At 38.8% G+C, this 12,002-nt stretch overlaps 1 protein-coding gene across 1 annotated transcript in view; it reads left to right on the top strand.

The window, feature by feature from the left end:
- The window catches only part of IGF2BP3 (insulin like growth factor 2 mRNA binding protein 3), a 112,546-nt gene that overhangs the window by 75,082 nt on the left and 25,462 nt on the right, over nucleotides 1-12,002 (top strand). The window contains exons 7-11 of the mRNA XM_015618398.3: nucleotides 2,823-3,107; nucleotides 5,285-5,419; nucleotides 5,973-6,095; nucleotides 8,459-8,594; nucleotides 10,418-10,549. Coding sequence (XP_015473884.1) covers nucleotides 2,823-3,107; nucleotides 5,285-5,419; nucleotides 5,973-6,095; nucleotides 8,459-8,594; nucleotides 10,418-10,549 — 811 coding nt within the window. The remainder of the gene's footprint in view (nucleotides 1-2,822; nucleotides 3,108-5,284; nucleotides 5,420-5,972; nucleotides 6,096-8,458; nucleotides 8,595-10,417; nucleotides 10,550-12,002) is intronic.

Below are 12,002 nucleotides of genomic sequence, written 5' to 3'. Positions count from 1 at the left end.
AACTTTTCTAAGTTTGCTTTGAATTTAAGGTACTTATAGCCATATGGAACTATTTAGCAATTTATAAATTGTTATTACGAGGAAAAAAAAAAATCCAACCTTCTTTCCAGGAAAATATAGTGCATATATATATATATATATTTGTTGCTGTGAAGTGTTTGTTGTGAAACCATGATAGGTATGAAGCCTGGTTGCAGACAATAAGCCTAATCTTTCCTTTCCCAGCCACTTCTAAGGAAGAGTGAGAAATCTGGTGCACTGATTTACTGTCAGGTTTTCTGTTAATGCTGGGATTCTGGTCCAAGATGTTTTAAAGACAGAGGAGGCTGACACATTTTGGGAAAGAAGCAATGTCTGAACTTGTCAAATAAATGCGTGGAGGGAAATGAGTTGGGATGGATGTTAATCTGGAGCCTATCAGCACATTTGAAAAATTGTTGGTGTTCATCTCTCCAACATCTTGGTGTTTGATTCCCAAAGAAACAGGACTTGTGCAATTGGATGGTCTGGCAGTGCCATTTACTTTCTGGTAGCAATTTCAGTGAAACTCAACCTAGAAAGAGAGGTCTTGGACATTTGCCACCAACAAGAAATTAGCATGTTCAGGGTGTATAAAAAGGCAAGGTCTCAGACTCCTTTTCCAAATAGGATGTCCAGGTAGAGAGACTTCAGTGAAATGCCTTTTATACACAGATGCAGAAACTAAAAATTGAGACAAATCCATAGAAACACAAGTCTCATTAGTCTGCTCACTGCTCTTACTGTTTCATAAACATGTTTTATTATGTAATAAAATGCTCTTCAAAGTCCATGGAGTAAAAGTTTAAAAATGTCAGCTCTGAAATAACCTCAGCAAATTTTAATCCGGCTCGTTTGCCACTTGCTGTAAAGGATTCTTCCGTTATGGGAGTAATTACACTCCTGTCCAATTCCCAAAGGACTTGTGTCTCATTTGGTTAACAGAAGTATTTAATGAACAGTGATCAGTTATTCAATATTTTGCTTTCTTTGTTCATTGGCATTGCCTTGGGCCTTATTTATTATCAGCCCTTATTAAACATTGTTCCAAAGACACAAATTACTTGTTTTCTCATGAGCTCTTCACCGTCCAGCTGGAGTATTTTGAGGATGCTGGCTCAACCCCTGAGAGATGAGGGGACCTGTTATCCTCAGTACCCAAATATCACTTCTTATCTGGGCTTCAACAGCTGCTGGTGACCCAGACTGTCAAATGGGACACCTGGGAGACAAATGGTTTTCACTGGCTGCCCTTGAAAATGTAGGCAATTGGTGGCTATCACCATTCTTTATCTCTAGCTGAGGCAGTAGTACAAGTGTTGCTGAGGCTAACGTTTGGTAAACTGGCAGGAATGCCCTGAAAATGTGAGTGAATGGAGGGGCTGGGTTAAGTTTCTGAATTCAGAGGCCTTGCTCCAGAGCATATGGTTGTTGGAGCTTTTTAATGAAAATATTGCTGAGTTCTTTAATAAAAGATGGAGACTCCCTCCCACTCTTGCCTTTTAATTTATTAAATTTATTTTTTAAATGTATTAAATAATTTATTAATTTATTAAATAATTTATTAATTTTATTTTTTAAAAGGAATTCTGTCAGTAATCCTTGATTCAATATTAAGCCTGACATTTATGAACTAACTCAAATCAGCGAGTGCATATTTCAGTGATCAGTATATTGCTGGTAATCTGAATAATTGCCTGAATAATCTGATAATTGCCTGTCATAGCAAAACCTGAAATGCCTTTTTTGGGCAAATGTATTTATTTTATACCACTGGCTTACCAATGTGTTGCACGTTAGCTTAGTTATTCCTAATGTTTGCCAGATATTTAGTCATATTGACTCTACTCTGTTTGTGAGTGGAAGGCATTCTACTTTCTGGAAATCTGTCATTTTTAAGTTGAGTTCCTCCTGTGAAGAGGAGAGCCAAGAGCAGGTCAGGTTGGCCTGCAGACTTGTCCTTGGTCAGGAAGAGGGACTGAGCAGAGGGAATGCCAAGTGACCGGCAGGTTTTCAGAGCGAGGGACCACAGTATGAGGGGGTTGTGTACCTATCCCTCTGTGATACTTAACTAAAAGAACAAGAGAGGTTGAAATAACATTTTAAATGCCTTCTAACAACCTTACTTTTATGGAGAATTTAACATAGACATGGGGCTTTAATTTCCTTGTTAACTTTTAAACCTATGTACAATATGGCTAATTAGTAAGTTGCAAGGTGCTCTTGCAGTCTAAGGGGGATTTCAGATGCCATTGACTGGCTTTGAGTGCTTCCTTTCCTGCTGAGGTGAAGGTGCTCTCTTCTTTCATATAAATGTGTTTTTTTCATTCCTGTCACAGCTTTATCAGTTATTGCAAAAACTGCAGCCAAATAGCTGCGCTGGCAAAAACCCTAATGAAGGTGCTGTGATAGCAGCTAAAAAGTTTTCCCTCTGGTGCAGCTTTAATTCTATTTGGGAAATTGATTTAAATTAAATCAGGCAAAAGAATGCTTTTGAGTGTATAAGCTCTGTCTCCTGTGAGGTTTTGCTGATAGGGTTGGACCAGCAAAACCTTTAAAGTGCATAGAAGCCCAGAACAAGCAAGAGCTAACTTGTAGTTCTTAATATGGTGACTTTGTGTAATCAAAATCTTGGCTGAAGGATTTAAAATATAACTTTCCATCTTGGAATGAGCTTTTAGTTTCATCATGCAAGTTAAAAAGGACAGAAGTCTATATCTGAATAACTTGTCATTTCATAAGGCCCTGTGTGTGCCCGTGGGTTTTTTTTAATCCTCTTTCTCCTCCCCTTTCCAAATAAACAGAGCAATAGAAAAACTGAACGGGTTTCAGCTTGAAAACTATTCCTTGAAAGTTGCATACATCCCTGATGAGATGGCAGCCCAGCAACCTCCACAACAACATCCCCAGGGAAGACGTGGATTTGGCCAGAGGGGTCCTCCCAGACAAGGGTCACCTGGCGCAACCACACGGCAGAAACCACAGTCGGACGTTCCTCTACGGATGCTGGTTCCCACACAGTTTGTAGGAGCCATTATCGGGAAAGAAGGAGCCACAATCAGAAACATTACCAAGCAGACACAGTCCAAGTAAGTTATTTTACAAACCTGTAATTAATAGCTTTAATATTGTGTCATCCTTGTAAAGAGGAATTTGTAGAACTTTATTGTTAATCTGCATGGTCAGAGAGCAAATGAAGATAACAGAGAACAGGAAATATTTTGCAGGATTTATTTAAGACCTGGATTCTGTCCTTGACACATGTTCAAATACTAGATTACTTTTTTATCCCTTTTTAAAAGGGGAGTGCTAGCAGGATGGTACTCTGGTGGAGAGTTTTGTTTAGAGATGTACTAACATGGTTCTGGTCCAAAATGTGAAACTGAAAGTTGTAATATGTTGTTCTGGGGGACAGAACAGTCCCATACAGTCAGTGTGGTGATGTACCCAAGTCTTCAAGTGCTTATTCTAGCTTTAGTTTGATTTAAGGCACTTTTTGGATTTGTAAATTTTGTCAATTCAAGATGTGGGAGGAAAAAAACGCTAAACAAAAAAACTTTTTATCTCCCCTCACTACTTCTTACACGTTACCCTCCTCTGTTTCTGGAGAATGTATTTGTTGCTATCAAATTGCAGACCACACCAAAACACAGATTAAGGAAATGCATGGGAGGCAAAAAGCAAGCTGCTAAGTGACCTAAGAAGCTTAGAGCACTGGGGTCTAGAGACGCTGGAAGAGATTGTTTCCAGTGCGTGTTAAATCCCTACCCACAAGGAAGAGCTCAGCACAGATGCAGAGGGAGGTGGGGTTCTTATTCCAAGAGTTTTTCTAGGATACCCCTAAAAGCAGAGAATTAAAATGCTGCCTTCAGCAGCCCACTGGTAGGAGCCCCCATCTCTGCAGTTGTGCAGCAGGCAGGACCTGGGAATGAGCTGTGTGTGAGGGGACTGAGGGTGGGTGGGAACCTCAGTTTTGAGAGCAGTTAATGAGGATAAGGGACTCCTCTTTAATTACACCCCAGCCCCCAACAAACAGGCTTCCCCCCCTCCCCAAACCCAGGATTATCATGATGTTCCTTCCAGCCTCTCATTAGCACGATGTAACCCAGGAGACTATTTAGTGTGTTTAACAACACAGGTTTAAGAGATTTGTGGTGTCCTGACAAGACTTGGTTGCAATTTTTCTATGGGTAATCAATTTTTCAGGTGATACTTAAAGCATCTGGTTCTTGGACTATAAAAGTCCTAGAAGATTTGCATAAGTAAAGTTTTTATATCTAAGAGAAGGGTGGGTAGAGCAGAAATAATTGCAGGTTGCTAACTTTGCAGATACGCAACTTTGAGAATGATGTTTTCATTGGTTTGGGGATAAAAAAAGAGGAAATTTCATCTATTTTCAGTTCCACTAAGAATTGCCACAGGTTTTTTTGTAAATGCTGCCTTGTGATACAAAATGAGTTTTCAGTACTTGAAAGAACTGCAGAAAAAAAGGCATTTGCTTGAAAAGCAGCATGGTTGCTTCAGTTAGGAAACAGCTGTTACATGTGGAAGAGGGGCAAAAACAAAAAGAAGCAGAGGTGGAAAGAACATGTGAGCTGCTGTTATTGGCAAGGAGAAATAATATCAAGGCATTGTCTTTATGCAGGTCATTAATTCATTTTTATTAAATTCTTAGAACTGCATATATCTGTTGTAGAACAAGGCTAGTAGTTTCAGGGTGGTAGATGGTAAAGGTGGTATCAGGACAAAACCAGGCTGGAAAAGTATAAGAAACTAATCTTGTGGATGGATGCAAAGTACCACCATGCTACGTCCTAGTAGAGGTGTGCTGGGAAACTCTGCTGCTAAGGTATTTAAAATAAAATGGAACAAAGCCTGACTGTCCTGTAGCTGCACAATCATCTAGGTAGAGCAGTGTGGCTGGAGATGGAGCACTGGGAAAGCTTGATGAGATGTTGTCTTCAGGGGTTTACCATGTTGTCAGTCAAACAACTCCCCTGAATATCTTGAAGGGAGTTTACTAAGAAAAGGAGATCCCAGTGTCCACAAAGGTGGGGTTTAGCTGGTAAAATCAGTATTGGGGAGGCTCTTCATGACACACAAATTTTAATTTATGGTATGTTTAAGTAGTTGTAAACTTTTCAATATTAAACTACTAATATATCGTCACCGTTACCTCAGAATAAATTTGTTTTATGAGAGCTGGAAATACACAAGGCTTACCATGGAGTATGTGGTTACAGTTACTGTTTTTCTTTCTTCCAAGAATTGATATTCATCGTAAGGAGAATGCAGGTGCTGCTGAGAAACCAATTACCATCCACTCAACTCCTGAAGGTTGCTCAACAGCTTGTAAAATTATTATGGAGATCATGCAAAAGGAAGCTCAAGATACTAAATTGTGAGTAAAAAGCATTTCATTGTGAAAGCATTAAAAATTCTGAATTCTCACTGGCTTCATTTAAAGAAGTTGTCTTTAAAGCTCCTAACAAGTGAATATTTGCTGTTATCTGTATCTAAGTAGGTAAAGGAACTGAAATATTTTACCTTTCAGGACAGTCTACTTGCTTAATTAGCCCCAGCATGCTTTTACAATTTCAGTTGTCTGGCTGTGATTTTGAGGTGAACGGGAGCAAATGTCGAAGTTTCTTGAGCAACTGACAGCTTTTAGTCAGAGTGAGCATGACAAGTTGTGAGCTCTCACTAAAAGCTTTAAGATATATTTTGTCCCTCCCAACAACTCTTGCTGAGCTTTATTTAGCTCAAGGTATGTCAAAATTAAGCCATAGGTGATAGTGCTGAAAAGCCCATTGCACCTGGACTTATTCTGCGCCCAGTGAAAACATGCAAATGGGAGTTGTGGATATTTCTATGAAAATAAAATTCATCCACAACATGCATACAAGTTCTACTCTGGTGTCCTAAAGTCTCACTAGGTATAACTTCCATTACAGTACAGAAGAAATTCCCTTGAAGATACTGGCACATAACAACTTTGTTGGCCGACTTATTGGCAAGGAAGGAAGAAACCTGAAGAAAATTGAACAGGACACAGATACTAAAATCACAATATCGCCGTAAGTTTTTGGTGGCCTAATCTTTTGGTGAGATGTCAAGCAGCAATGCTGCTGTGGGACATTCAGGTACAGAGCTCTTAGAAAATATTCTGCTTGTTGAAGACTGAGATAACAGCTCCTCAGAGGCCCTTCCATCATATGGATTAAACTGTTACTTAAGCTCAGTTAAATTTTACATAAACAGTGAGTCTTCATTGTAAACTCAGTCAAGAGCAAGCCTAAAAATAACCTAGGCTATGTGGAGCCTGTGTTAGACTATATTTTAAGTGTCAGTTGTTTTTAACATATTATACCATATGTAATGATGAGTGTTTGAAACTCTAAGTCTGGATCAGTTCTGAGCTATGTGTGAAAATGAGTGAAATTAGTGATGTTTTTGTTTCCGGTATGTATTAAATTTTTGGATCAGAGGGAAAGAAATAGAGAAAATGAATACTGAAAAGATAACTTTAGTAGCAGTTCTGTCCTTCTTGACCACTGACAGCCAAATTACAATACATTGGCTAGTCTGCTGCAAAGTAGTATCTTTTGGTCTGAGTTTCTGAGGGTAACTGAGACCTGTTCAAATTTAGCTGAGATTAAACAGGAGTTTCCACCTTTACTGGAAATCTGTAAATCACTGATTAGATTAACATCTCTGTAGAAGCTTGGCAGTCAATAGTAGTTTTACCCTGGAGTAATATCTTCAGAGAACCTCCTGTTCTGAATAATGAATGCTCTGGCATGAACTTTCAAGCACTTGAAGGCATCCCGGATTTGGCTTTGGCCAGAAGGGGTGAGAATTAGGCTTGCAGGCTGTAGGAAAGGGAAAAGGTTGGAAAAACACATGAAAATGTATGAAGAGGTGTGAATACATGCAGGAGACAAAAAAGTACTGCAGGAAATAGCTCAAATGAGGACAAGGAAGCTGGGAGTAAATGTGGTCTTCAAAAAGAGGAAAACAAATTTGGATGAAAGCACCTGAGGCCTGCCTTAAAGGTGTGTGTGTTTATGGAACTAGTCTGAGGAAAAGAAATCAAATAGAGAAAACACACCTAAATAAATATGCTTCAAGAATAGATTTTTTTTAAGGCCAGCATGCTCTCTTGAACATGCTCCCATAAACATTTTGTCTGCAAACAGTACACAGACTATTAATGCTAAAAGGGGGAAAAACGTGTACAGAGACATGACAAAATGGTCTTCATTCCATGAAATCCATTTGTCTTTATCGATGATAACACATCATCAATTTACATATTGTCTGTAAATAGCTACAGAGTATATTTTAATTTAGCAAATTAATGGTTTATTTGCATTAAAATCTTGGCCTCAAGATTGTGTTTGGCATACTATGCCTAAAATATCCCCCTGAAGTCATCTAGTGTAGTCAATACATAAATGAGAGCATATATGCCCATGGATTTTGCTATATCTAATTAGTCTTTCTCGTGATCTCTTCATTCAGGCTTTTTGGTAAGCTTGTCCATAAATTTAAAGTAAGGCATCAGGTTTGGGAAAATGTTTCCTCTCTTCTCTGGGCTGTTTTCCACCACTTTGCTTCCTGAGGCAGTACTTCAGTGCTCCCGCACTGGAAGGTTAAGGACTGCTCAGTGGATGTGTGTTGTGCCTGGCTGAGATGTGCAGGTTGCTGTGCAGGAAGGCAAGGCCTTGTGTGCTGCTTCCTCTCTCCTTCCTGCCATGGGCTTCCTCACTCCTGCATCTTGCTCTGGACTTTGTCTTCACCCCTTTACCTTTTTCAGTACACGGATATGGCACGGCTTCCCAGCGCGTTTAATCCATGTTATCACAGTAGGTTAGCATTTGTTGCCAAATAAAGCCCTGGTGTAATGCTGTCACTCTTTCATTTTCCCTGAGGAGTTACTAGTGTTGAGCAGCAAATGTTGACTTGCACACAACGTTTCTTTTTTCCCTTTTTGAGAGTTTAGAGGCTCTCCTGCAGTTTCATTGAGGCTGGACTTCTCTCCCCTTTCCTTAAGGAATAATAGTTCTCAAGGAAGGAATGTTTCTTAGGGTGTGTTTCTGGGATGTCCAACATGAGTCTGAAGCCCTGTCCCTGTTGGTAGTGCTGGTGTGAGGTGGGACATTGCTGCACTGCCCTGCAGCAGCTCTGTGTCCCCCCACAGCGTGGTGGCTCCATTTTGTGTGGTGTGTCTCTGCCATCCCGTGCCAAACCTCGCTGTGAGGGGTCTCGTGTTTCCTGTCAGGCCGGAGTTCCCCCAGATTATCTGAGAACTGTGAGCCCAGTTATGAATTGTCTTCAGAGGGCAAACTCGACATGCTTGGGTGTTGTCACACTCAAATGATAAATCTGGAATATCTTCTCTGTTTGCTAATTCACTGTGCTTCTGTGTCATTTGCAGATTGCAGGACCTGACACTCTATAATCCGGAAAGGACCATTACAGTTAAAGGCAGTATCGAAACTTGTGCCAAGGCTGAGGAAGAAATTATGAAGAAAATCAGGGAGTCCTATGAAAATGATATTGCTGCTATGAATGTGAGTTTTCTTAGGGTATGGGCTCTTTCTGGGAATAAAACCACAGAAGGGTTTTGGGTGTGAGGGGCCCCTGGAGGTCACCTGGCCCAGCAGTGCTCATTGTAGGCCCCACTTCAAAATTAAAAAAGGTCGTGTAGGAACTTTGTCTTCTCCTTAGCATTTCCATGGATAGAAAGCCCATACTGTCTCTGGTCAGCCTGTGCCCTCCCTCACTGCTCTCAAGATGATTTTTTTTTTCCCCCCTAATATCACATCAGAATTTTCTGTTGCAGCCTCTCAGTTACCTCTTATTTATTTGTGGAAGTGTGGGCGGGCAAGTGTTTTTGTTATTTATTTATTTATATGTGCTATTTTAATGGAGGCTTTTTTCTGATTTATTTTTGTGTGGGGGAACTGAGAACTTTATTTAGATTGAGGAAATTACTGAGCATTTAACTTTTTTCTTGTTGCAAGAACCTGAAGGAGAGTGTGTTTGTGCTGTTGTGGCTTATGTGCTCTGGCTTGCATGTTTTTTAAGTAGTGATTCAGTCTCTTCATATAAATAGCATAATCATGTGTGGAAGAAGGATCTCTCCTGGTTTTAATTATTTAATTTAAGAAGGTTTTATTAAAAGTTTTTTTTCTTGATATAGATGATAAAGGCATTTAACTATTTGAAGATGATTGGTGATGATATAATGAAAACAACATACCTCATTAGTTTGCCAAAGTGTTACTAATGCATATTGAGAAATTATTGAGATTTTTTTGATAGTTAGGAAAAGCTTTGTATGTGTGTATGTATCCAAATCTTACGGTCTTAGAGTTAGAATAGAAATATTTTTTCAGTTTACAGTAGTCCTGATTTTCTAGAAATGTCTGTTCTTAATGCTTGTCCCACCAAGTGGAGAGAATATTCTCCCCACTTTTCCCCCCACACAAAGAAAAATTCAGTACATGAACTACACATGAGGAACAAAGTATTCAATAGTGGTGCATTTGTTTTTCATGTAACAAGCAGAAACATGGGGTAGCAACTGCATTACTATTTGACAAAGGTATGGAAAGTCCAAAACTACATCTGTTACTATATAGGTTTCAAGTTTAGTTTGTAGTGATTATTAAGGTAGTTTCTGAGGTGAAGTCTTGAGGTTTTTTTGGTGTCTTATGATTGACTTATCTTAATGGCCTGAGATAGTCTGGCTTTCTAGCTGAGGTATTTCTAAAAGATATTCATGTTTTTGAGTAATAATCTGGAAAAGGGTGCTGACAAGTTCTGTATCAGACAACAAATGCTTCCTACCACATGATGATGTCACTTTTCTCAGGTGTGGTCAAGCAAGGGACATGTGACTTTATAGTTGATTCTTCCCCAGCAATTGCTGGAGTTATCTCACTTCATCTTTTGCAAAGGAGGGAGGATGGGGTGATAATATCACATATATATTCCCCCAGTGTAAGAAAAGAAAAGCCTTGTGAATTATCTTTCTCTGTTTCTACAGAGCTGTCTTTTTAGTATGAGGACAAAACTACTATTTTTCTGATAATTTTTTTCACTCTGAAAGTAAATAGTACTTACTATTATCTGAATATCTTGCTGTAAAATTTGAAATGTGTTTTGCTGTTTAAGTTATAATAAATGATCTGCCTTTCTTACTATGTATTTTTAATGTTATTGTCTGTACATGTGTCTAGGAAACAGGTTTGAAGCAGAGTCCTTTCAATAATGGAGGTGAATTATTTTTTTTTAAATAACATCCCAAAAGGTTAATAGCATATGCCAACTAGGATTTTATTAGAGTTAATAACCAGGACTCTAAATCTTAACTCTTCTGCCATTGCAGCTTCAAGCACATTTAATTCCTGGATTAAATCTGAATGCCTTGGGTCTGTTCCCACCTTCTTCTTCAGGAATACCGCCTCCCGCAGTGAGCGTTGCCTCCGCTGCTGCTGCTGCTTCATATCCACCATTTGGGGTAAGGGAAGCTCTGATTTTGGATGCTTAGTGGATGGTGATACTAATTTGTGCAATGCTGCTACTCAAAACTAAGAAGAATGCTACGTTTTTTGCCAAGTTACCTGGAAAATCTGGGAAGGGTGTTTTGCTAGCTGTGTTCTGTCATTTTTCTAAATGTTGTCTGTCCTTCTGCTTGCACACTGATAAGTATTTTGTGTGGCTGCAGTTGGGAGCAGGCATTAATTTCTTTTCTAGTGAAATGCTCAGTGAAACTGAAAATAGTGCTGCTTAGAAAATAGTTATATTTTATTTTATATAGGATTTGAATTATTCCAGAAAGAAATCTCACATAAACGGTATTTCAGAATTGCTGGAATTGCCAATTAATAATGCTAGTCTGCAATTTTATTGCTTGTGATATAGAAGAAAAAGAAAGGGTCTCTTGTCATGGAGTGGGGATCTATATGTAGCTAAAATGTCTATTTGAATGTAGCAGTTTTATAAATGCCCTGTTGAAATGCAATACTGCTAAATATATAGAATGTAAATTGCATGGATTAATCTCCAGAAAGCTGTGATTTACTTGCCACTTTGCTGAATATCTGAACAAGTTTAACAGAATTTTACTCAAATTCTGTGCTGATTAGTAAGCATTAATGAAGTATTTTGCTATGAAGCAGAAGGTCATTTGTTGTACCAGAAAGCTCCAGAATCTGTCTGGAACTGAGATGGTGTTCTGTTTTCAAGAAAAGACAACCTCATTCTAAGAAGGTGATTTTTTTCATTTCCTCCCTGTTTCTGGTGCTGGTGGTCATTAGCAACTCAATGCAAGGTGAATTTTCTAAACAATTCTAACAAGTCTCTTAAGAAGTAGATGACAGAGCTTTACAAACTCTGCTGTCTGAGTTCGTCCCCTTCTTTGCCCAACAGTGACATCTAGAGAGCTAAGTCTGAGACTCTTCATGAACTAGAAAAGTGAAAATGCAGCACAACACACCAAACTTTATCAAACAACTCAAGTTGTATTATACTAAAGGGTAGTTGTGGTCTAAATATTTTTCCCAGCGGAAGAAGCCAAGAGAGAGTCACTGCAAGGAGCAGGAAAAATTCCACTCTTGTAGCATTGTTTGAGAGAATGAACAACTTTGGTGTTATGAATGTATTATGAAATATATTGAATATAATAGTGGCTTTATCAGAAAAATGTGCTTCAATGAAAGTTACAATAGAAATATGTTTATACTCGGTTATTTTACTGTCAATAGCAGAGCCTCCATTTATGACAAACAAATTCTCTCCCTCACAGCCCTTTTGGAGTCTGCACTCCAATTAGATTGGCAGAGTAAACTAAACAATACAGGTTTCTGCTTCACTGTATTATATAAAATGCCATCTCTGGTAATGAATTGCCTCAATTTTTTTCTTGAGAGAATAGGTGTGGTTTGTTTAAAGTATATAATTTTTTTTCTTGG

Source organism: Parus major, chromosome 2 (assembly GCF_001522545.3).
Source record: "Parus major isolate Abel chromosome 2, Parus_major1.1, whole genome shotgun sequence".
NCBI classification, from domain to species: Eukaryota; Metazoa; Chordata; class Aves; order Passeriformes; family Paridae; genus Parus; species Parus major.
Note: the sequence above shows the minus strand (reverse complement) of the source record. Positions and strands in the feature narration are given on the sequence as shown.